The sequence below is a fragment of the Pelophylax lessonae genome, assembly GCF_965119305.1.
Source record: "Pelophylax lessonae genome assembly, chromosome: 13".
Taxonomy (NCBI): Eukaryota; Metazoa; Chordata; class Amphibia; order Anura; family Ranidae; genus Pelophylax; species Pelophylax lessonae.
Window position 1 is genome coordinate 210,110,455 of NC_138780.1, and position 25,941 is coordinate 210,136,395.

The 25,941-nt window shown below is 49.1% G+C and overlaps 1 protein-coding gene across 8 annotated transcripts in view; it reads right to left on the bottom strand.

Annotated features, from left to right (window-relative positions):
* Positions 1 to 1,199: 1,199 nt before the first annotated feature.
* The window catches only part of EML1 (EMAP like 1), a 354,659-nt gene continuing 329,917 nt past the window's right edge, over positions 1,200 to 25,941 (bottom strand). For all 8 annotated transcript variants that reach the window (XM_082275525.1, XM_082275529.1, XM_082275528.1 and 5 more), the window contains 6 exons: positions 23,630 to 23,718; positions 7,529 to 7,626; positions 7,362 to 7,449; positions 2,886 to 2,981; positions 2,517 to 2,647; positions 1,200 to 2,199 (listed from right to left, as the gene is read on the bottom strand). In XM_082275525.1, coding sequence (XP_082131651.1) covers positions 2,074 to 2,199; positions 2,517 to 2,647; positions 2,886 to 2,981; positions 7,362 to 7,449; positions 7,529 to 7,626; positions 23,630 to 23,718 — 628 coding nt within the window. In that variant the 3' untranslated portion in view covers positions 1,200 to 2,073. The remainder of the gene's footprint in view (positions 2,200 to 2,516; positions 2,648 to 2,885; positions 2,982 to 7,361; positions 7,450 to 7,528; positions 7,627 to 23,629; positions 23,719 to 25,941) is intronic.

The following is a 25,941-nucleotide window of genomic DNA, read 5'->3' on the forward strand; positions in this document are numbered from 1 at the left end:
CAAGACCAACAACAGGGGGCGCCCTCACAAAATCAAGCCAGATCAGGACTCCGATATGGATTTGTCCACTTAGAATGGACCCTTGCAATGCTACTTAGTGAGCCAAGGGAAGGCCAGGATCTGCGACTCACTAAGTACTAATGCAAAGGTAAAAGCTTGCACCTTTAAACACAAGTCGGCGAAGGCAATCCACATATTGCTATGCTTAAAGGTCTCACCTTAGAAATGAGCTTATTTGTAGAACACAAACTGAACAACTTCCTCCCTCTCATGCGTTTTACTCCAAATCTATGATTAAGTGCCCTGTGGAGTGAAATGCGTTAGCAGGAAGAGTTTGTTCGGTTTGTGTGATACAAATGAAGCTACATGAGAATCCAAGCGTGGTACTTGCTGAATTTGTGCATGTCTGTCCAGAAGGGACAGTGGAGGGCCGACACCCATTGTGAAGGAGGCGTGGCACGGAGGTGTACTGAACGGGGCTGTCCCTAGTATCCCAGTATAGACATCCTGGGAATAGGTAGGATGGTCACTGGTCCCACCCACAAAATGGCTGCCTCCATTATGGGTGATGTCAGATGTGCTCAGGATCTGTAAGGATGAAGTCATGTGACACTGTAAGGTAGGTCCCAGTATAGCGTTTTTCACACCTTGGATGAAAGATATTCTACAATCTTAGCAATTTTTTATATAAGGCATTTTAAGTGCTTTCAGAATACATTTCGCTAGGCGGAGAACATCAGAGATGCAGAATATCGTACAACTGGAGGTTGAAGATGTGGTTCAAAAAGAGCACCTATCTGACCCGCCCCGGAGGTGACCCCGCCCCGGAGGTAACCCCGCCCCGGAGGTGACCCTGCCCCGGAGGTAACCCCGCCCCGGAGGTGACCCCACCCCGGAGGTAACCCCGCCCCGGAGGTGACCCTGCCCCGGAGGTGACCCTGCCCCGGAGGTAACCCCGCCCCGGAGGTGACCCTGCCCCGGAGGTAACCCCGCCCCAGAGGTGACCCCGCCCCGGAAGTAACCCCACCCCAGATGTAACCCTGCCCCAGAGGTGACCCCGCCCCGGAAGTAACCCCACCCCAGAGGTGACATTCCACTTTAACCATTACTGTTAGCACCCAGTGAAAAAAAAAAAAGGATAATTAAAAAACATTATTGCAATTAATACACCAACCCCCCCAACCGATACACACAATGCCTGGAAATACATTCTGTGGAGATAATGTCCAGATATCCGAATATTAATATAATCTGCAATGTGGATATGACTGACCAAGAACAAGCAAAAGCCCTACAAGCAGGGAACGGATACAGAACACAGATAAACATTCACATCGACCGTTTCTAGGATGGGTGAGCGATTGTAACGTACCAATGAATCTTCCCATCCGGGACTGAATACTGTCTGCGGTGAAAGTATGCGAGGTGAGATTAGGAAAGGATACAGTGCGTTATAGATGGAGGACGTGACGTCTACATAGAAGACCTTCGAGTTATAGTGTAATGTGTGTGACTGTACACCAGTGGTGAGCCAACCACCCGGGTTCCTACATACCGGCCGGCACCCCAGTAGGACAGTAATATTGTTTTCTAATTTTCCTTATAACAGAGCAAAGAAAACTGTTTTAGTGTTATTCTTCATCAAACTGTAAGTGAATTGATAAATCTTTGAGATGCAACTCTAATAAATGAAAGCTGAGCACCCTCCTGACCACTGCAAGCCTGTGAACAACGACTGCCAGCAGCAGTAACATCTGGCAACCATTGCAGCTTCTCAGTCCATTCTCTGATCCACCTTCACATCTTTGTGTTACAGAATAGAATAAAAGAAAAAAAATTAAGACTTTTTTTCCTACTAGGGCCACAAGGGCCGCCAGTTGGTCACCACTGGTAAAGATTCGTCCCCTTATGGAAAGGTGATGTTGGGAGGTCAGGTGACCAGTGAAGGGGGTGTTGGTTTCCTGAGTTCTTTTATAAGAGATCTCCGACACAGAAACAGCCCACATCAAACTCGAGAAGGCAAGCGGTGGTGTGGATCTTCTACTGGAGCAAACTCCAAGGCTTCTGGTGGCATCAGAGAAGGCGCCATTGCATGATACTCATGTCTTTCCCACCGGTAGAGATCAGGTGACGGTCTTCACGTAAAAAGGTGACATTTGTGACGTGGCTGCTGTGTCCACCATACGCGTGGCTGGATGCCTGGGTTGATAAAAGAGCGACAATTATTAGACACCTTCATACTGTACTGATGGAGTCAAATTCCTACCAAGGATCTAAGTTTGTTTGGGTCTCCTTCATGGGGTCCAGTTTCTTTTCACTACACAAAAAAGGATGTAAGTAGGTCCACTGACTTCTGTCTAAACTGGCCCTAAAGGTCTATGGTTGTGGTAGTGACAGGAGCCGATAAACTCCTCAAGTCCTGCATGATATACTGTCACTATAAATGGGAAATTGTCACCATGTCATTGAAGAATTCTAATGACAGGCCATGATAACAGCTAGTATGTGTAACGTACCCGGAACTGCGAACAAGGATATGAGAAGAGATGGACTTTTCCAAAATCATCTCCTGTGGCCAAGAGCTTCTGATCTCCAGATCTGCAGATGGCATTGAGGTCTGTTCCGTCCGAACCTTCAGGCCACACCCCTGTGGGAGGATAAAACATGGGGGGGGGTCAGAAAGAACCAATATTTACAAAAAATCTTTTTTCTGCAGGCATGCTAAGAACGTCCTGAGTACCCCCTTGGAGATGTCGGGGGAGGGGGTGCTACATACACAATCACATAGGTCACTTTACTCACCATATGGTACAAATATGAAATATTCAATTCATTCAAATCACATTTAAGTCACCTGAAACGGCTACAAAAGAACGCAGACTTACCGAAAACCTGGAATCCCAGGGTGCAGGTATATGTCGCCCATTCCAGATCTCGAGTGGTTTCCACACTGACAACTTGCTTGCAGGCTGTTGGGATCCCTGGAAGGGAAAGCAGCAAAAGATGTAGAACTTTGTAACCATACTTATGACAATTCCAAAGGCAACTACAAAATACATAGAAACATAGAAGAGTGACGGCAGAAGAAAGACCAAGTGGTCCATGGAGTTTCCCCATTAGGGGGGGTAACAATAAACTATAATACTTCACTTATTACCTCCCCCGCAGGTTTCCTTCCCAGCTGCATTACTGATCCCCTAAGTAGTCTTCCTTTTCTGCTCCTCTGTTCACCGACTTCCTAAAGCAATCACACACAATGCAGAACCAGCAACCCTGCATTGCATGTGAGGCGGTGGAGGGGCCCCACACAACCTCAGATGGTGGAGAGCAGAGAAATCTATCTGTAAAATACTTTTCTAGGAGGACAATACAGAACATGGGATGAAGTATTCTGGAACTAATTGTTGAGCAAAAGCAGTGAGGGCCAAGCCAACAGACCCAGCAGTACCGCCTGCAGAACCTTCCAACCAAAGCCGAGGTCTGACCCCCTATGGTCAATCACCGGGTACAACTGACAACATGTGAATGGGGGCAGCATCTTAACAATCCCGAGCTACGGGGGGGGGGGGGGGGCAGGCGGCATCCTTACAAACTGAGCTACAGAGGGGACCAGGCGGCAACCCTACAATCCTGAGCTACAGAGGGGACCAGGCGGCAACCCTACAATCCCGAGCTACAGAGGGGACCAGGCAGCAACCCTACAATCCTGAGCTACAGAAAGGAGCAGGCGGCAATATTACAATCCCGAGCTACAAAGGGGATCAGGCGGCATCCTTACAATCCCGAGCTACATAAAGGACCAGGCAGCAACCTTACAATCCTGAGCTACAGAGGGGACCAGGTGGCAATCTTACAATCCTGGCCTATAGATGGGACCAGGCGGCAATCTTACAATTCTGGGCTACAGAGGGGACCAGGCAGAAATCTTACAATCCCCAGCTCCAAAGAGGATGCAAAGCACTAAGTGACCAAAAGGAATCGGCTTTTACCAGAAAACGCATCTCCATATTCAGGTCTACCACAGTAATATCACTTTTTATTTACAATATTAGGGTGTAGTGGGGTGATGTTTTTCATGTTATTTTGATTTTGAGGGGTGCTTTTTTAACTCTTGATTCAATCACATGAGAATCCCATTTTGGGATTCAAACATACATTTCCATAAAGTCCATGTATGATATCCCCCTGCCAAGTGCCCCCAATAGCAAGCCTCCTGCTATGTGGGCTCCCAAGCAGCGTTTTGTTTTTTTTTTTTTTTCTCAAATATGAAATTTTTATTCAGGAATATTCATACAAAAAAAAAACAAAATACAAACATTTACTTCAAAGTGAAATTTACAACATTTTTTAACACGTAATTTAATCTTCCTCTTCCACTTTTTACCTCTTATATTCCTACATTTTTTCTCTCTTCCTTCCCTCCCTCCCTCCCTCCCTATCAAAACCCAAAAAACGAAAGAAAAAAAAAAAAAAAAGGAAAACCCCCATAAGTTTTCTCTCCTCCTCTCTCTCCCCCCCTCACCCCTCCATCCATAGCCAATGTTCAAGTGATCAAAGCAATCAATAAGTTTTTCCAGATTACTTTATCCTATTGTAAGTTGTTTCCCTTCTTTCGAGATTATGAATTGACTCCACTCCTCCCATATTTTCTTATATCTTCCCTGCCTATTCTGAGAGGATGCAATCATTTCCTCCATTCTCCTTATTTCCTCTACTCTATTTACCCATTCTCCTATCGAGGGGGGGTGTGCTTTTTTCCAATTACTCGGTATACATGCCTTTGCTGCATTTATCAAAAATGGGACGATCGAGTTTTCGTAACTCTTTGTCGGTATATCCGACAAGTGCAGCAGAAAAAGGGCTGGTTTTTCCTCTATTCTATTTTCAGTAAATTTCTGGATTACCTCCTTTACTCTTCCCCAAAAGGGTTTAACTTCTGTGCATGTCCAGAGAATATGGACCAGCGTACCTATTTCTTTTTTACATCTCCAGCATTCACTGGTTTCTCTTGGATACCAATTATGCAATTTCTCAGGAGTAATATATCTCATCATGAACTTATAGTTCATCTCTTGAGTCTTGGTACATCTTGCTGGTTTAAAAGTTAGTCTCACTATTCTCTGCACCTGCCCTTCTGTTAACTCAAACCCTAAATCCTTCTCCCACTTTCCCACCCACTGAGGTTTAACTTGCTCTTCTGGTTCCATCAGTAAATCGTAGGAGATTGACAATGTACGTAGTAGTTTCCCTGGTTCTACACATAGCTTTTCAAATTTTGTTAATGCTCTACCATACTTCTCTGAGTCCTGTATGGAGTCCAGGAAATGATGTAGTTGCGCTGCTTGCCAGAAAGACAAGCTATATGCACCATCTCTCTCCAGCAATTCACTGATCGAAACCCAGTTATTTTGTATAAGAAATGATGAAGCCTGTTCCTGTTTCTTTTCTCTCAGCTGTATAAAGCTTCTGGAGTCTAAGCCCGGAGTAAACTGCGGATTCCCTAATATTGGAAATAAAGGTGATTCCTTCTTCGTTAGTTTACTATATATGCTCGGATGCGAGCATATCCGCAGTGTGTTTCCTATTATTGGGTGATTTTTCAATTCCTTAGGTAACCACTGGTAGACCCATATCGCCCTCTTTAAGTCTATTTCTGTTTGAGTCTGTTCAATTTGTACCCAAAGTTTATTTTCTGAATGATGCCACCAATCCAATATCCTGCTCATATGTGCTGCAAGATAATAGACTCGGACCAAGCAGCGTTTTGTATATCCATTCACCTCGCCCCCTGCTCTCTCATTACTGGCTCGCTGGCTGTGATTGATCACAGCAGGAGCCAATGGCTCCCACTGCTGTGTAAGCCAATGAGGAAAGCGAAACCCAGGAGAGCATCTGCTCTCATCCACAGCGCTGGATAGAGATGGGGCTCAGGTAAGTATAAGGGAGGGGGAGCTGCACCTAAAAGGTTTTTCACCTTAATGCGGAGAATGCATTAGGACCATTTTAACCAGAGGATTAGACCTGCATGATTTCCTCTACATTAATAATATGGAGCTTCTTGATGTACACCGTCTACAGAGGAGGCCCCATCATCTCATATCTCATCATTTCCCCTAAAGATCACTGTGCCTCCCTAAGAGTATTGGAGGATACATTCCAAAATCATCAGACCAACTCTAATATGTGACTCCTATGAGTAAATAAGTCGCAGCATTCTATACATTTCCTCGTTATAGCGATCCCGGTATAGATAAAACTTTATCTGATCTGAGCTTCCTATCTGGGAGCGGACGGTCACAGTTACATAGTTACTGAGGTTGAAAAAAGACATCAGTCCATCCAGTTCAACCTATGATGTGTGTGTTTGCTTTTAACCATACATTGTATACCCCCTGTATGTTGTACATTGTATACCCCTGTATGTTGTACATTGCATACCCCCTGTATGTTGTACATTGTATACCCCTGTATGTTGTACATTGTATACCCCTGTATGTTGTACATTGTATACCCCTGTATGTTGTACATTGTATACCCCTGTGTGTTGTGGTCTTTAAGGTGTCCATCTAGTAGTTTATTGAAACTATCGATGCTCCCTGCTGATACGACTGCTTGTGGAAGAGAATTCCACATCCTTACCGCTCTTACAGTGAAGAACCCCTTACGCACTTTAAGGCCTTTCCTCTAGTTTTAGTGAGTGGCCACGTGTCTTATTGTATTCCCTTTCTCTGAATAGTTTGTTCCTTATGCTAGGGTCACCAGTACAGTATTTGTACATTGATATCATATCCCCCCCTCAATCGTCTCTTCTCCAGAGAGAATAAGTTCAGTGCTTGTAGTCTTTCCTCATAGCTGATGTCCTCCATTCCCCTAATTATTTTTGTTGCCCTTCTCTGGACTTTCTCCAGTTCCAGCACATCCTTCCTGAGGACCGGTGCCCAGAACTGGACAGCATAATCACAGAAATATGATCATTGCCTGACAGATCACTAAGCAGTTGGATCAGGCACTGATCACGAGGTTTATGATGCCTACAAACCCAGACATCTTGTTGCCCAAGTAGCACCTGTGGCCGCCCCGCATACAGACTGCTGCCATAGGCAAGCATTTCCCAACCTTCATTCAGCCAACGCAACCTTTAAAATTCCCCACATTCCCCCCCCCCCCCCACCGCTTCTAGTATTTAAACTACCAATCCATACATCCACACTGGACACCCAATTAGAGGTGACTCACGACAGCTGACAATGAGCGTCAGCACGGCCCTAGTCTCCACCAGCACAGCATGTGACAGCGCAGGAGCACCACTGATAGGCCGGTGTCACCCTTCAACTGGAAGTGACTTTTGTCGGGATACTCACAGTATAAAATCTCGTAATCGCCGGAATTGGACATCAGATACTGGGAGGTGACAGACCAGTCCAGGTGAGTGATGAAGCTGGAATGGCCCTGAGTGGGAAAATTACACCTTCAGTTAAAGTGGAACTCCAGCCAAAGCAAAAACTTTTCCTGTGCCTTTAAAACTCACCGAACATTTACCAATCCGACTGTATTTCCTTCCATTCTCATTAACGGCATAAATATAGATGTAGTTGTCATGGGAACCGATTGCGAGGAAATTTCCATCTATTCAGAGAGGGAGAAAAGAGGAGATTAGTCAGCAAATATAGAGAGCGCTCCGAGAGACTGTTCAGGGAAAGAAGAGTGGGAGATCCGGGAGACGTCACAGCAATCTTCTCTACATATAACCTTCACTTACAATGAAACCCTCAACATCACCAGGGAGACCCACAGAATTTCAGGGAATGTACAGCTACAGAAGTAGTACAGGAGATGGTCAAAGGCTGTAGACATGATACAGGAGATGGTCAGAGACTGCAGACATAGAACAGGAGATGGTCAGAGACTGCAGACACAGTACAGGAGACGGTCAGAGACTGCAGACATGGTACAGGAGATGGTCAGAGACTGCAGAAATGGTACAGGAGATGGTCAGAGACTGCAGACATAGTACAGGAGATGGTCAGAGACTGCAGACATAGAACAGGAGATGGTCAGAGACTGCAGACATAGTACAGGAGATGGTCAGAGACTGCAGACATGGTACAGGAGTCGGTCAGAGACTGCAGACATAGTACAGGAGATGGTCAGAGACTGCAGAAATGGTACAGGAGATGGTCAGAGACTGCAGACATAGTACAGGAGATGGTCAGAGACTGCAGACATAGAACAGGAGATGGTCAGAGACTGCAGACATAGTACAGGAGTCGGTCAGAGACTGCAGACATAGTACAGGAGATGGTCAGAGACTGCAGACACAGTACAGGAGACGGTCAGAGACTGCAGACATGGTACAGGAGATGGTCAGAGACTGCAGACATGGTACAGGAGACGGTCAGAGACTGCAGACATGATACAGGAGATGGTCAGAGACTGCAGACATGGTACAGGAGACGGTCAGAGACTGCAGACATGATACAGGAGATGGTCAGAGACTGCAGACATAGAACAGGAGAGGGTCAGAGACTGCAGACATGGTACAGGAGATGGTCAGAGACTGCAGACATGGTACAGGAGATGGTCAGAGACTGCAGACATAGAAAAGGAGAGGGTCAGAGACTGCAGACATGGTACAGGAGACGGTCAGAGACTGCAGACATAGTACAGGAGTCGGTCAGAGACTGCAGACATAGTACAGGAGATGGTCAGAGACTGCAGACATAGTACAGGAGATGGTCAGAGACTGCAGACATAGTACAGGAGTCGGTCAGAGACTGCAGACATAGTACAGGAGATGGTCAGAGACTGCAGACACAGTACAGGAGACGGTCAGAGACTGCAGACATGGTACATAAGACGGTCAGAGACTGCAGACATAGTACAGGAGATGGTCAGAGACTGCAGACACAGTACAGGAGACGGTCAGAGACTGCAGACATGGTACAGGAGATGGTCAAAGGCTGCAGACATGGTACAGGAGACGGTCAGAGACTGCAGACATGATACAGGAGATGGTCAGAGACTGCAGACATAGAACAGGAGAGGGTCAGAGACTGCAGACATGGTACAGGAGACGGTCAGATACTGCAGACATAGTACAGGAGATGGTCAGAGACTGCAGACATGGTACATGAGATGGTCAGAGACTGCAGACATAGAACAGGAGAGGGTCAGAGACTGCAGACATGGTACAGGAGACGGTCAGAGACTGCAGACATGATACAGGAGATGGTCAGAGACTGCAGACATAGTACAGGAGATGGTCAGAGACTGCAGACATAGTACAGGAGACGATCAGAGACTGCAGACATGGTACAGGAGACGGTCAGAGACTGCAGACATGATACAGGAGATGGTCAGAGACTGCAGACATAGTACAGGAGATGGTCAGAGACTACAGACATAGTACAGGAGATGGTCAGAGACTGCAGACATAGTACAGGAGACTGTCAGAGACTGCAGACATGATACAGGAGATGGTCAGAGACTGCAGACATAGAACAGGAGAGGGTCAGAGACTGCAGACATAGTACAGGAGATGGTCAGAGACTGCAGACATAGTACAGGAGACGATCAGAGACTGCAGACATGGTACAGGAGACGGTCAGAGACTGCAGACATAATACAGGAGCTGGTCAGAGACTGCAGACATAGTACAGGAGATGGTCAGAGACTGCAGACATGGTACAGGAGACGGCCAGAGACTGCAGACATGGTACAGGAGACAGTCAGAGACTGCAGACATAGTACAGGAGATGGTCAGAGACTGCAGACATAGTACAGGAGACTGTCAGAGACCGCAGACATGGTACAGGAGACGGTCAGAGACTGCAGACATAGTACAGGAGATGGTCAGAGACTGCAGACATGGTACAGGAGACGGCCAGAGACTGCAGACATGATACAGGAGATGGTCAGAGACTGCAGACATAGTACAGGAGATGGTCAGAGACTGCAGACATGGTACAGGAGATGGTCAGAGACTGCAGACATGGTACAGGAGATGGTCAAAGGCTGCAGACATGGTACAGGAGACGGTCAGAGACTGCAGACATGGTACAGGAGATGGTCAGAGACTGCAGACATAGAACAGGAGAGGGTCAGAGACTGCAGACATGGTACAGGAGACGGTCAGATACTGCAGACATAGTACAGGAGATGGTCAGAGACTGCAGACATGGTACAGGAGATGGTCAGAGACTGCAGACATAGAACAGGAGAGGGTCAGAGACTGCAGACATGGTACAGGAGACGGTCAGAGACTGCAGACATGATACAGGAGATGGTCAGAGACTGCAGACATAGTACAGGAGATGGTCAGAGACTGCAGACATAGTACAGGAGATGGTCAGAGACTGCAGACATAGTACAGGAGACGATCAGAGACTGCAGACATGGTACAGGAGATGGTCAAAGGCTGCAGACATGGTACAGGAGATGGTCAGAGACTGCAGACATAGTACAGGAGATGGTCAGAGACTGCAGACATAGTACAGGAGATGGTCAGAGACTGCAGACACAGTACAGGAGACGGTCAGAGACTGCAGACATGGTACAGGAGATGGTCAAAGGCTGCAGACATGGTACAGGAGACGGTCAGAGACTGCAGACATGATACAGGAGATGGTCAGAGACTGCAGACATAGAACAGGAGAGGGTCAGAGACTGCAGACATGGTACAGGAGATGGTCAGAGACTGCAGACATAGTACAGGAGTCGGTCAGAGACTGCAGACATAGTACAGGAGATGGTCAGAGACTGCAGACACAGTACAGGAGACGGTTAGAGACTGCAGACATGGTACAGGAGATGGTCAAAGGCTGCAGACATGGTACAGGAGACGGTCAGAGACTGCAGACATGATACAGGAGATGGTCAGAGACTGCAGACATAGAACAGGAGAGGGTCAGAGACTGCAGACATGGTACAGGAGACGATCAGAGACTGCAGACATGATACAGGAGATGGTCAGAGACTGCAGACATAGTACAGGAGATGGTCAGAGACTGCAGACATGGTACAGGAGATGGTCAGAGACTGCAGACATAGAACAGGAGAGGGTCAGAGACTGCAGACATGGTACAGGAGACGGTCAGAGACTGCAGACATGATACAGGAGATGGTCAGAGACTGCAGACATAGTACAGGAGATGGTCAGAGACTGCAGACATAGTACAGGAGACGATCAGAGACTGCAGACATGGTACAGGAGACGGTCAGAGACTGCAGACATGATACAGGAGCTGGTCAGAGACTGCAGACATAGTACAGGAGATGGTCAGAGACTGCAGACATGGTACAGGAGATGGTCAAAGGCTGCAGACATGGTACAGGAGACGGTCAGAGACTGCAGACATGGTACAGGAGATGGTCAGAGACTGCAGACATGGTACAGGAGACGGCCAGAGACTGCAGACATGGTACAGGAGACAGTCAGAGACTGCAGACATAGTACAGGAGATGGTCAGAGACTGCAGACATAGTACAGGAGACTGTCAGAGACTGCAGACATGATACAGGAGATGGTCAGAGACTGCAGACATAGTACAGGAGATGGTCAGAGACTGCAGACATGGTACAGGAGATGGTCAGAGACTGCAGACATGGTACAGGAGATGGTCAAAGGCTGCAGACATGGTACAGGAGACGGTCAGAGACTGCAGACATGGTACAGGAGATGGTCAGAGACTGCAGACATAGAACAGGAGAGGGTCAGAGACTGCAGACATGGTACAGGAGACGGTCAGATACTGCAGACATAGTACAGGAGATGGTCAGAGACTGCAGACATGGTACAGGAGATGGTCAGAGACTGCAGACATAGAACAGGAGAGGGTCAGAGACTGCAGACATGGTACAGGAGACGGTCAGAGACTGCAGACATGATACAGGAGATGGTCAGAGACTGCAGACATAGTACAGGAGATGGTCAGAGACTGCAGACATAGTACAGGAGATGGTCAGAGACTGCAGACATAGTACAGGAGACGATCAGAGACTGCAGACATGGTACAGGAGACGGTCAGAGACTGCAGACATGGTACAGGAGATGGTCAAAGGCTGCAGACATGGTACAGGAGACGGTCAGAGACTGCAGACATGATACAGGAGATGGTCAGAGACTGCAGACATGGTACAGGAGACGGCCAGAGACTGCAGACATAGAACAGGAGAGGGTCAGAGACTGCAGACATAGTACAGGAGACGGTCAGAGACTGCAGACATGATACAGGAGATGGTCAGAGACTGCAGACATAGTACAGGAGATGGTCAGAGACTGCAGACATAGTACAGGAGACGATCAGAGACTGCAGACATGGTACAGGAGACGGTCAGAGACTGCAGACATAGTACAGGAGACTGTCAGAGACTGCAGACATAGTACAGGAGATGGTCAGAGACTGCAGACATAGTACAGGAGATGGTCAGAGACTACAGACATAGTACAGGAGATGGTCAGAGACTACAGACATAGTACAGGAGATGGTCAGAGACTACAGACATAGTACAGGAGATGGTCAGAGACTGCAGACATGGTACAGGAGATGGTCAGAGACTGCAGACATGATACAGGAGATGGTCAGAGACTGCAGACATAGTACAGGAGATGGTCAGAGACTACAGACATAGTACAGGAGATGGTCAGAGACTGCAGACATGGTACAGGAGACGATCAGAGACTGCAGACATAGTACAGGAGATGGTCAGAGACTGCAGACATAGTACAGGAGACTGTCAGAGACCGCAGACATGGTACAGGAGACAGTCAGAGACTGCAGACATAGTACAGGAGATGGTCAGAGACTGCAGACATGGTACAGGAGATGGTCAGAGACTACAGACATAGTACAGGAGATGGTCAGAGACTACAGACATAGTACAGGAGATGGTCAGAGACTGCAGACATGGTACAGGAGATGGTCAGAGACTGCAGACATGATACAGGAGATGGTCAGAGACTGCAGACATAGTACAGGAGATGGTCAGAGACTGCAGACATGGTACAGGAGACGGCCAGAGACTGCAGACATGGTACAGGAGACAGTCAGAGACTGCAGACATAGTACAGGAGATGGTCAGAGACTGCAGACATAGTACAGGAGACTGTCAGAGACCGCAGACATGGTACAGGAGACAGTCAGAGACTGCAGACATAGTACAGGAGATGGTCAGAGACTGCAGACATGGTACAGGAGACGGCCAGAGACTGCAGACATGATACAGGAGATGGTCAGAGACTGCAGACATGGTACAGGAGACGATCAGAGACTGCAGACATGGTACAGGAGACGGTCAGAGACTGCAGACATGGTACAGGAGACGGTCAGAGACTGCAGACATAGTACAGGAGATGGTCAGAGACTGCAGACATGGTACAGGAGATGGTCAGAGACTGCAGACATGGTACAGGAGATGGTCAAAGGCTGCAGACATGGTACAGGAGACGGTCAGAGACTGCAGACATGGTACAGGAGATGGTCAGAGACTGCAGACATAGAACAGGAGAGGGTCAGAGACTGCAGACATGGTACAGGAGACGGTCAGATACTGCAGACATAGAACAGGAGAGGGTCAGAGACTGCAGACATGGTACAGGAGACGGTCAGAGACTGCAGACATGATACAGGAGATGGTCAGAGACTACAGACATAGTACAGGAGATGGTCAGAGACTGCAGACATGGTACAGGAGATGGTCAGAGACTGCAGACATAGAACAGGAGAGGGTCAGAGACTGCAGACATGGTACAGGAGACGGTCAGAGACTGCAGACATGATACAGGAGATGGTCAGAGACTGCAGACATAGTACAGGAGATGGTCAGAGACTGCAGACATAGTACAGGAGATGGTCAGAGACTGCAGACATAGTACAGGAGACGATCAGAGACTGCAGACATGGTACAGGAGACGGTCAGAGACTGCAGACATGGTACAGGAGATGGTCAAAGGCTGCAGACATGGTACAGGAGACGGTCAGAGACTGCAGACATGATACAGGAGATGGTCAGAGACTGCAGACATGGTACAGGAGACGGCCAGAGACTGCAGACATAGAACAGGAGAGGGTCAGAGACTGCAGACATAGTACAGGAGACGGTCAGAGACTGCAGACATGATACAGGAGATGGTCAGAGACTGCAGACATAGTACAGGAGATGGTCAGAGACTGCAGACATAGTACAGGAGACGATCAGAGACTGCAGACATGGTACAGGAGACGGTCAGAGACTGCAGACATGATACAGGAGATGGTCAGAGACTGCAGACATAGTACAGGAGATGGTCAGAGACTACAGACATAGTACAGGAGATGGTCAGAGACTACAGACATAGTACAGGAGATGGTCAGAGACTACAGACATAGTACAGGAGATGGTCAGAGACTGCAGACATGGTACAGGAGATGGTCAGAGACTGCAGACATGATACAGGAGATGGTCAGAGACTGCAGACATAGTACAGGAGATGGTCAGAGATTACAGACATAGTACAGGAGATGGTCAGAGACTGCAGACATGGTACAGGAGACGATCAGAGACTGCAGACATAGTACAGGAGATGGTCAGAGACTGCAGACATAGTACAGGAGACTGTCAGAGACCGCAGACATGGTACAGGAGACAGTCAGAGACTGCAGACATAGTACAGGAGATGGTCAGAGACTGCAGACATGGTACAGGAGATGGTCAGAGACTACAGACATAGTACAGGAGATGGTCAGAGACTACAGACATAGTACAGGAGATGGTCAGAGACTGCAGACATGGTACAGGAGATGGTCAGAGACTGCAGACATGATACAGGAGATGGTCAGAGACTGCAGACATAGTACAGGAGATGGTCAGAGACTACAGACATAGTACAGGAGATGGTCAGAGACTGCAGACATGGTACAGGAGACGGCCAGAGACTGCAGACATGGTACAGGAGACAGTCAGAGACTGCAGACATAGTACAGGAGATGGTCAGAGACTGCAGACATAGTACAGGAGACTGTCAGAGACCGCAGACATGGTACAGGAGACAGTCAGAGACTGCAGACATAGTACAGGAGATGGTCAGAGACTGCAGACATGGTACAGGAGACGGCCAGAGACTGCAGACATGATACAGGAGATGGTCAGAGACTGCAGACATGGTACAGGAGACGGTCAGAGACTGCAGACATGGTACAGGAGAGGGTCAGAGACTGCAGACATGGTACAGGAGATGGTCAGAGACTGCAGACATGATACAGGAGATGGTCAGAGACTGCAGACATGGTACAGGAGACGGTCAGAGACTGCAGACATGGTACAGGAGAGGGTCAGAGACTGCAGACATAGTACAGGAGACGGTCAGAGACTGCAGACATGGTACAGGAGAGGGTCAGAGACTGCAGACATAGTACAGGAGACGGTCAGAGACTGCAGACATGGTACAGGAGACGGTCAGAGACTGCAGACATGGTACAGGAGACGGTTAGAGACTGAACATGGTACAAGGAGGTATTGAAGAGTGGGGGTGTGCTTCAGGAGACACATTACATTAGACTGCCAGAGATCCTTTCACCAATCAATAATTCCACATTTGTGCTTCATACCGACTCCCGAAAAATGATCTGCACCACATTTAATATTTCCCAATTACAGTGAGGGGAAAAAGTATGTGACCCCCGGCTGATTTCGTAGGTTTGCCCACTGACAAAGAAATGATCAGTCTATAATTTTATTGGTCGGTTTATTTTACCGGTGAGAGACGGAATAAAAAAAAATATCCAGAAAAACGCATTTCAAAAAAGTTATAAATTGATTTGCATTTTAATGAGTGAAATAAGTATTTGACCCCTTCACAGGACATGACTTAGTAGTTGGTGGGGAAACCCTTGTTGGCAATCACAGAGGTCAGAGGTCAGACATTTCTTGGAGTTGGCCCCCAGGTTTGCACACATCTCAGGAGGGATTTTCTCCTCTCCAAGTCATTAAGGTTTCCAGGCTGACGTTTGGTAACTCGAATCTTCAGCTCCCTCCACGTATTTTCTATAGGATGAAGGTCTGGAGACTGGCTAGGCCACTCCAGGACCTTAATGTGCTTCTTCTTCAGCCACTCCTTTGTTGCCTTGGTCCTGTTTTTGGGGTCATTGTCATGCTGGAATTCCCATCCATGACCCATTTTCAATGCCCTGGCTGAGGGAAGGAGGTTCTCCCCCAAGATTTGATGGCACATGGCCCCGCCCATCGTCCCTTTAATGCGGTGAAGTTGTCCCCTTAGCAGAAAAACACCCCCAAATCATAATGTGTCCACCTCCATGTGTGACGGTGGGGGATGGTGTTCTTGGGGTCATAGGCAGAATTCCTCCTCCTCCAATCACGGTGAGTTGAGTTGATGCCAAAGATCTCGATTTTGGTCTCCTCTGATCACAACACTTCCCCCCAGTTCTCCTCTGAATCATTCAGATGTTCATTAGCAGACATCAGACGGGCTGTACCATGTGATTTCCTGAGCAGGGGGACCTTGCGGGTGCTGCAGGATTTCAGTCCTCCATGGGGTAGTGTGTTACCAATTGTTTTCTTGGTGACGATGGTCCCAGCTGAGATCATTGAGAAGATTCTCCTGTGTAGTTCTGGGCTGATTCCTCACCGTTCTCCATCATCATTGGAACTCCCCAAGGTGAGATCTTCCATGGAGCCCCAGACTGAGGAGACTGACAGTTATTTTCTGTTGTCACCTCTCACCAAGCTGCTTGGCGATGATCTTGTAGCCATTCCAGCCTTGTGTAGGTCTCCAATCTTCTCCCTGACATCCTTGGACAGCTCTTTGGTCTTGGCCATGGTGGAGAGATTGGAATCTGATTGGTTGATTCTGTGGACAGGAGTCTTCTATACAGGGAACAAGCTGAGATTAGGAGCACTCCCTATAAGAGAATCCTCCTAATCTCAGCTCATTACCTGTATAGAAGACACCTGGGAGCCAGAAATCTGCTGATTGGTCGGGGATCAAATACTTATTTCCCTCACTGTATAATTATTCCAAAGAAAAAAATCCATAAAAAGAAATTGGATGGACAGCTCAGAAAAAATGAACTTTTCATGTCTTGGGGAAGGAAAACACAAACTCCTGTATGCAGGGGCCCGGGGCCCCACAATAAAACCAAAGGGCTGCATGTGCCCCCTGGGTTCTAAGTGTTTCAGTGATTAGGATTGTTTTCATGGGGTGCATTCGAGGACATAGGATCTTAAGCTCGCAGATTTCTCAGTACATTCGATGATTGGACGAATGGCCTTCTAAAGTACTTCAAAATCTTGTTTCCCTTTAACATTTGATTTTGGACTTTCCTGAAGATAAGCCGCATTGTGCAAGAACCCCCCCCCCCCCCCCCACGGATGCCTTGTCACTGCAGTAGAAAATGAATGTCTGACCGGCATTAATGAAAATTGAACAAATTGAATGTTCTTAAACATTTCTGAATGGAAGTTTTTATTGTCCGGAGAGGCCGGTCACATGACGTGATCTGTAAAAGGAGGAAAGTTGCAGCATCAGTGAGGACAACCAAACACAGCATGTATCAGTGCAAAGGCCCCTGAAGACATTCTTACATGACGAAACATGTTGGGCGGGGTTTGGGTGACTGACACCATGATGCTGGCTGGCACACATAGTTTGACTGACACATGCTGTATTTACTTTTTTCCCATCTGAGTTCCTATTTGGTGCCTTTTATAATAAAACTGTGCTAGCTTGTCCTTGTCCCCGCTCTGCGGTCTATTCCCGATGTCGGGGGGAGTTGTGAGGCCAGGCTGAGGGGTTCATTGGACGATCCTCGTGTGTTTACAGGTCTGATATCCCATCTCTGTGGGGGTTTTCCATTTATAATATATTTGCGATTACGGGACATTATTTGATATGAATGTTATTCATTGATTTGTTCATTATATATTTATATAATACAGTATCTTACAAAAGTAAGTACACCCCTCCCATGTGACAACACTGAAGAAATGAGACTTTGCTACAATGTAAAGTAGTGAGTGTACAGCTTGTATAACAGTGTAAATTTACTGTCCCCTCAAAATAACTCAACACACAGCCATTAATGTCTAAACCACTGGCAACAAAAGTCAGTACACCCCTAAGTGACAATCTCCAAATTGGGCCCAATTAGCCATTTTCCCTCCCCGGTGTCATGTGACTCGTTAGTGTTACAAGGTCTCAGGTGTGAATGGGGAGCGGGTGTAGTAAATTTGGCGTTATCGCAAACAGAAGGTGGAGGAGGGGAAGATCTCTAACATCCACCAGCTCTGTGATGTCATCATGGGGGAGGGGAAGAGGACTCCAGTGACAACCTGTGAAGCTCTGGTGAACTCCATGCCCAAGAGGGTTAAGGCAGTGCTGGAAAATAATGGCGGCCACACAAAATATTCACACTTTGGGCCCAATTTGGACATTGTCACTTAGGGGTGTACTCACTTTTGTTGCCAGCGGGTTGTTGAGTTATTTTGAGGGGACAGCAATCGTCCAATCACCGAAGACTGACTTCCCGCAATGTGAGATTATCAAATGTTCTTGGTTTGGTTTCCCTTTAAATCGGCAGTGCTGGAAGCATGGCTGGAGGCAGAAAGACGGGATGAAGGGGACACCTACCTGGGGAATAGCACATGACGGGGATGAAGGGGACACTTACCTGGGGAATAGCACATGGTGGGATGAAGGGGACACCTACCTGGGGAATAGCACATGATGGGATGAAGGGGACACCTACCTGGGGAATAGCACATGACGGGAGGAAGAGGACACCTACCTGGGGAATAGCACATGGGGGGAGGAAGGGGACACCTACCTGGGGAATAGCACATGATGGGATGAAGGGGACACCTACCTGGGGAATAGCACATGGGGGGAGGAAGGGGACACCTACCTGGGGAATAGCACATGATGGGATGAAGGGACACCTACCTGGGGAATAGCACATGATGGGATGAAGGGGACACCTACCTGGGGAATAGCACATGGGGGGAGGAAGGGGACACCTACCTGGGGAATAGCACATGGGGGGATGAAGGGGACAACTACCTGGGGAATAGCACATGACGGGAGGAAGAGGACACCTACCTGGGGAATAGCACATGGTGGGATGAAGGGGACACTTACCTGGGGAATAGCACATGGTGGGATGAAGGGGACACCTACCTGGGGAATAGCACATGATGGGATGAAGGGACACCTACCTGGGGAATAGCACATGACGGGAGGAAGAGGACACCTACCTGGGGAATAGCACATGGGGGGAGGAAGGGGACACCTACCTGGGGAATAGCACATGATGGGATGAAGAGGACACCTACCTGGGGAATAGCACATGGGGGGATGAAGGGGACACCTACCTGGGGAATAGCACATGGGGGGATGAAGGGGACAACTACCTGGGGAATAGCACATGACGGGAGGAAGAGGACACCTACCTGGGGAATAGCACATGGTGGGATGAAGGGGACACTTACCTGGGGAATAGCACATGGTGGGATGAAGGGGACACCTACCTGGGGAATAGCACATGATGGGATGAAGGGACACCTACCTGGGGAATAGCACATGACGGGAGGAAGAGGACACCTACCTGGGGAATAGCACATGGGGGGAGGAAGGGGACACCTACCTGGGGAATAGCACATGATGGGATGAAGAGGACACCTACCTGGGGAATAGCACATGGGGGGAGGAAGGGGACACTTACCTGGGGAATAGCACATGGTGGGATGAAGGGGACACCTACCTGGGGAATAGCACATGGCGGGATGAAGGGGACACCTACCTGGGGAATAGCACATGGGGGGATGAAGGGGACACCTACCTGGGGAATAGCACATGGGGGGAGGAAGGGGACACCTACCTGGGGAATAGCACATGATGGGATGAAGGGACACCTACCTGGGGAATAGCACATGACGGGAGGAAGAGGACACCTACCTGGGGAATAGCACATGGTGGGATGAAGGGGACACTTACCTGGGGAATAGCACATGGTGGGATGAAGGGGACACCTACCTGGGGAATAGCACATGATGGGATGAAGGGACACCTACCTGGGGAATAGCACATGACGGGAGGAAGAGGACACCTACCTGGGGAATAGCACATGGGGGGAGGAAGGGGACACCTACCTGGGGAATAGCACATGGTGGGATGAAGGGGACACCTACCTGGGGAATAGCACATGGGGGGAGGAAGGGGACACCTACCTGGGGAATAGCACATGATGGGATGAAGAGGACACCTACCTGGGGAATAGCACATGACGGGAGGAAGAGGACACCTACCTGGGGAATAGCACATGGGGGGAGGAAGGGGACACTTACCTGGGGAATAGCACATGGTGGGATGAAGGGGACACCTACCTGGGGAATAGCACATGGCGGGATGAAGGGGACACCTACCTGGGGAATAGCACATGGGGGGAGGAAGGGGACACTTACCTGGGGAATAGCACATGGTGGGATGAAGGGGACACCTACCTGGGGAATAGCACATGGCGGGATGAAGGGGACACCTACCTGGGGAATAGCACATGGGGGGATGAAGGGGACACCTACCTGGGGAATATCACATGATGGGATGAAGGGGACACTTACCTGGGGAATAGCACATGGCGGGATGAAGGGGACACCTACCTGGGGAATAGCACATGATGGGATGAAGGGGACACCTACCTGGGGAATAGCACATGGTGGGATGAAGGGGACACCTACCTGGGGAATAGCACATGATGGGATGAAGGGGACACCTACCTGGGGAATAGCACATGATGGGATGAAGGGACACCTACCTGGGGAAAAGCACATGGTGGGATGAAGGGGACACTTACCTGGGGAATAGCACATGACGGGGATGAAGGGGACACCTACCTGGGGAATAGCACATGACGGGGATGAAGGGGACACCTACCTGGGGAATAGCACATGACGGGGATGAAGGGGACACCTACCTGGGGAATAGCACATGACGGGGATGAAGGGGACACTTACCTGGGGAATAGCACATGGAGGGATGAAGGGGACACCTACCTGGGGAATAGCACATGGTGGGATGAAGGGGACACCTACCTGGGGAATAGCACATGACGGGGATGAAGGGGACACCTACCTGGGGAATAGCACATGATGGGATGAAGGGGACACCTACCTGGGGAATAGCACATGGTGGGATGAAGGGGACACCTACCTGGGGAATAGCACATGGGGGGAGGAAGGGGACACTTACCTGGGGAATAGCACATGGTGGGATGAAGGGGACACTTACCTGGGGAATAGCACATGGGGGGAGGAAGGGGACACCTACCTGGGGAATATCACATGGTGGGATGAAGGGGACACCTACCTGGGGAATATCACATGGTGGGATGAAGGGGACACCTACCTGGGGAATATCACATGGGGGGATGAAGGGGACACCTACCTGGGGAATAGCACACGGTGGGATGAAGGGGACACCTACCTGGGGAATATCACATGGGGGGATGAAGGGGACACCTACCTGGGGAATAGCACATGATGGGATGAAGGGGACACCTACCTGGGGAATAGCACATGGGGGGATGAAGGGGACACCTACCTGGGGAATAGCACATGATGGGATGAAGGGGACACCTACCTGGGGAATAGCACATGATGGGATGAAGGGGACACCTACCTGGGGAATATCACATGATGGGATGAAGGGGACACTTACCTGGGGAATAGCACATGGTGGGATGAAGGGGACACCTACCTGGGGAAAAGCACATGGTGGGATGAAGGGGACACCTACCTGGGGAATAGCACATGACGGGGATGAAGGGGACACCTACCTGGGGAAAAGCACATGGTGGGATGAAGGGGACACCTACCTGGGGAATAGCACATGACGGGGATGAAGGGGACACCTACCTGGGGAATAGCACATGATGGGGATGAAGGGGACACCTACCTGGGGAATAGCACATGGTGGGATGAAGGGGACACCTACCTGGGGAATAGCACATGATGGGATGAAGGGGACACCTACCTGGGGAATATCACATGATGGGATGAAGGGGACACTTACCTGGGGAATAGCACATGGTGGGATGAAGGGGACACCTACCTGGGGAATAGCACATGACGGGGATGAAGGGGACACCTACCTGGGGAAAAGCACATGGTGGGATGAAGGGGACACCTACCTGGGGAATAGCACATGACGGGGATGAAGGGGACACCTACCTGGGGAATAGCACATGATGGGGATGAAGGGGACACCTACCTGGGGAATAGCACATGGTGGGATGAAGGGGACACCTACCTGGGGAATAGCACATGGGGGGATGAAGGGGACACCTACCTGGGGAATAGCACATGGGGGGATGAAGGGGACACCTACCTGGGGAATATCACATGGGGGGATGAAGGGGACACCTACCTGGGGAATAGCACATGGTGGGATGAAGGGGACAACTACCTGGGGAATAGCACATGACGGGAGGAAGAGGACACCTACCTGGGGAATATCACATGATGGGATGAAGGGGACACTTACCTGGGGAATAGCACATGATGGGATGAAGGGGACACCTACCTGGGGAATAGCACATGACGGGGATGAAGGGGACACCTACCTGGGGAAAAGCACATGGTGGGATGAAGGGGACACCTACCTGGGGAATAGCACATGACGGGGATGAAGGGGACACCTACCTGGGGAATAGCACATGGTGGGATGAAGGGGACACCTACCTGGGGAATAGCACATGGTGGGATGAAGGGGACACCTACCTGGGGAATAGCACATGACGGGAGGAAGAGGACACCTACCTGGGGAATAGCACATGGTGGGATGAAGGGGACACCTACCTGGGGAATAGCACATGACGGGGATGAAGGGGACACCTACCTGGGGAAAAGCACATGGTGGGATGAAGGGGACACCTACCTGGGGAATAGCACATGACGGGGATGAAGGGGACACCTACCTGGGGAAAAGCACATGGTGGGATGAAGGGGACACCTACCTGGGGAATAGCACATGACGGGGATGAAGGGGACACCTACCTGGGGAATAGCACATGATGGGGATGAAGGGGACACCTACCTGGGGAATAGCACATGGTGGGATGAAGGGGACACCTACCTGGGGAATAGCACATGGTGGGATGAAGGGGACACCTACCTGGGGAATAGCACATGACGGGAGGAAGAGGACACCTACCTGGGGAATAGCACATGGTGGGATGAAGGGGACACCTACCTGGGGAATAGCACATGATGGGATGAAGGGGACACCTACCTGGGGAATATCACATGATGGGATGAAGGGGACACTTACCTGGGGAATAGCACATGGTGGGATGAAGGGGACACCTACCTGGGGAATAGCACATGACGGGGATGAAGGGGACACCTACCTGGGGAAAAGCACATGGTGGGATGAAGGGGACACCTACCTGGGGAATAGCACATGACGGGGATGAAGGGGACACCTACCTGGGGAATAGCACATGATGGGGATGAAGGGGACACCTACCTGGGGAATAGCACATGGTGGGATGAAGGGGACACCTACCTGGGGAATAGCACATGGTGGGATGAAGGGGACACCTACCTGGGGAATAGCACATGGGGGGATGAAGGGGACACCTACCTGGGGAATAGCACATGACGGAAAGCTGCTCGTTGCCGTCTGTATGAACCGTCACCAGATCTTTGCTCTCGGTGTCTAACACAAACCACCTGTCAGAAAAAGACGTCCAATCAGAGAAGAGAGAGACAAGCATGCGCACAGCTGGGGAACATCTGTCAGCAAACCAATCAGAACAAAAGTCTTAAAGGGCCAGTACTCTGTATTTTCAGTTACGGACTTTGTAACTTTTGTCTGAAGAGTTTTGCTGTCCCGGATTTCCATTGGCTGAATTAGTTACAGATTTTTAGGTCTATCAATACTGCTGAATGTGAACTACAAGTCCCAGCCATCCCAGGATGGAACAGATGACACCGCAGGAAGGAAGAACTCATAAACATTGTATGGCCAGAAGTCTGGGGACACCCAACCATCCCTACAGATGTTGGGGGGGGGGGGGGGGGGGGAATTGGTGGCCATTTTGAGGTCAGGAACTGATGTTGTACAGAGCCAGTAGCTATGCGGACATAATATACAATGTACCTGCCATGCCTACTATGTGGGGAAAACCAGAGAATTGGGGATCACCTCTACTACTCTGAGGGTGGGAGAATACACGACACATCGCATTACAGTGGTCAGGAAGTCGCAGCCCCAGATCCCAGAGGAGGAAACTGGGATAAGCCGGAACTCCAAAGAGAAACCTATTGGATTGAATTCCTAAATGGCACGGTGCCACCAGGCATTAATGAGCCCTTTTTGTGATACCATACTACGATTAGTTGGGCCCTCAATGGCCATGGCTTTATATTATCTTCAATAGAATGCAGGAAAACAAGCCAACCCCTTGGTGTCCCTGACCTATCGGAGCCTTCGTGAGCTTCAGCAGAGTGAATGTTATACTCTCTTATGGAATTTCCATTAAAGTACCAAATCCCTTTTGAGGATATTTTGGACTGAAAGTATGCAAAAAACATGTTTTCTGTGTAAAATATATTTTCTTTATTTTGCTTTTTTTGTAAACTGGTCTACACTAAATAACAAGACAGATTTCCCGCACCAATATGGAATCTGTGATATTGGCATCCTTGTCCTAGATCACATCCAGCTTCCTATTGTGCAACTTTCCAACTCTGGCCACAAGATGGCACCATGGCGAGTGTGCGGTCCTTGGGCAGGAGAGCGGAGCATCCTTTGTGCTTCCGCTCTATCCTGCAGCTTCCGGGAGCCCACAGACGCTGTGGAGCTCCACTTTTAGCAGTGGGCATGCGCTGCATTGGCGCGGGCGCACTCAAGGACCGGACCCGGAAATGTGTCATCGCCCCTACGCGATGACAACTTCCGGGTTGGGGCTTCTTAACCACTTGCCATCTGAGTACCGTCGTACTACTGCAGCAAAGTGGCTCGTTATCGTCTGACGACGTAGACCTACGTCGTCAGACACTCCCCCTTCTCGGCGGCGCTCGCACGCCACCGGAGGCTCGCTCCCACTGTATTCAGTCACAGCGGAAGTCGGGCCAGGGGAGGAGCAGCGGCGATCGCCGCCGCCCTTCCCTGATAGTCGGGGATCTAGTGTGGAGATCCGCCTGCTTGTGTAAACAGAGCGGATGGATCTCCTAAGTGACAGGCAGTGACAGATAGCAGGGTTCAGCATAGCTCAACCTGTGTCCTTGTGTCACTCAGTCCCCTCCCCCCACACAAGTCAGTAAGCACCAGGCATACATTAACCCCTCCCTCTCCAATAAAATTAACCCCTTCCCTGCCAGTGTCATTTTGCAGTAACAGTGCATATGTATAGCACTGATTACTGTAGTAATGTCACTGGTACCCCCAAAAGTGTCAAAAATGTCAGTCAAGGGTCCGATCTGTCCGCCGCAATGTCGCAGTACCGCAACAAAAAATCGCAGATCGCCGCCATTACGCATTAAAAAAAAAAACACCAAAAACGACAAAAATCTTTCCCTTTGTTAGTAAACGCAATAACTTTTGCGCAAACCAATCAAAATACGCTTATTGTGAATTTTTTTACCAAACATAGGTAGCATAAAACAAATTGGCCAAAAATGTAAAAAAAATTTTGATTTTTACATTTTTTTTGGGGGGGGGGGGGGAATTTCATATTAAAAATTGTGAAAAATATTGTTGTTTTTTCAAAATGTACGCTATTTTTGTTTATAGCGCAAAAAGTAAAAATCGCACAGGCGATTAAATACCACCAAAAGAAAGCTCTGTTTGTGGGAAAAAAGACGTAAATTTCGTTTGGATACGGCGTTGCATGACTGCGCAATTTTCAGTTAAAGTCGCATAGTGCTGAATCGCAAAAAGTGGCCCAGACG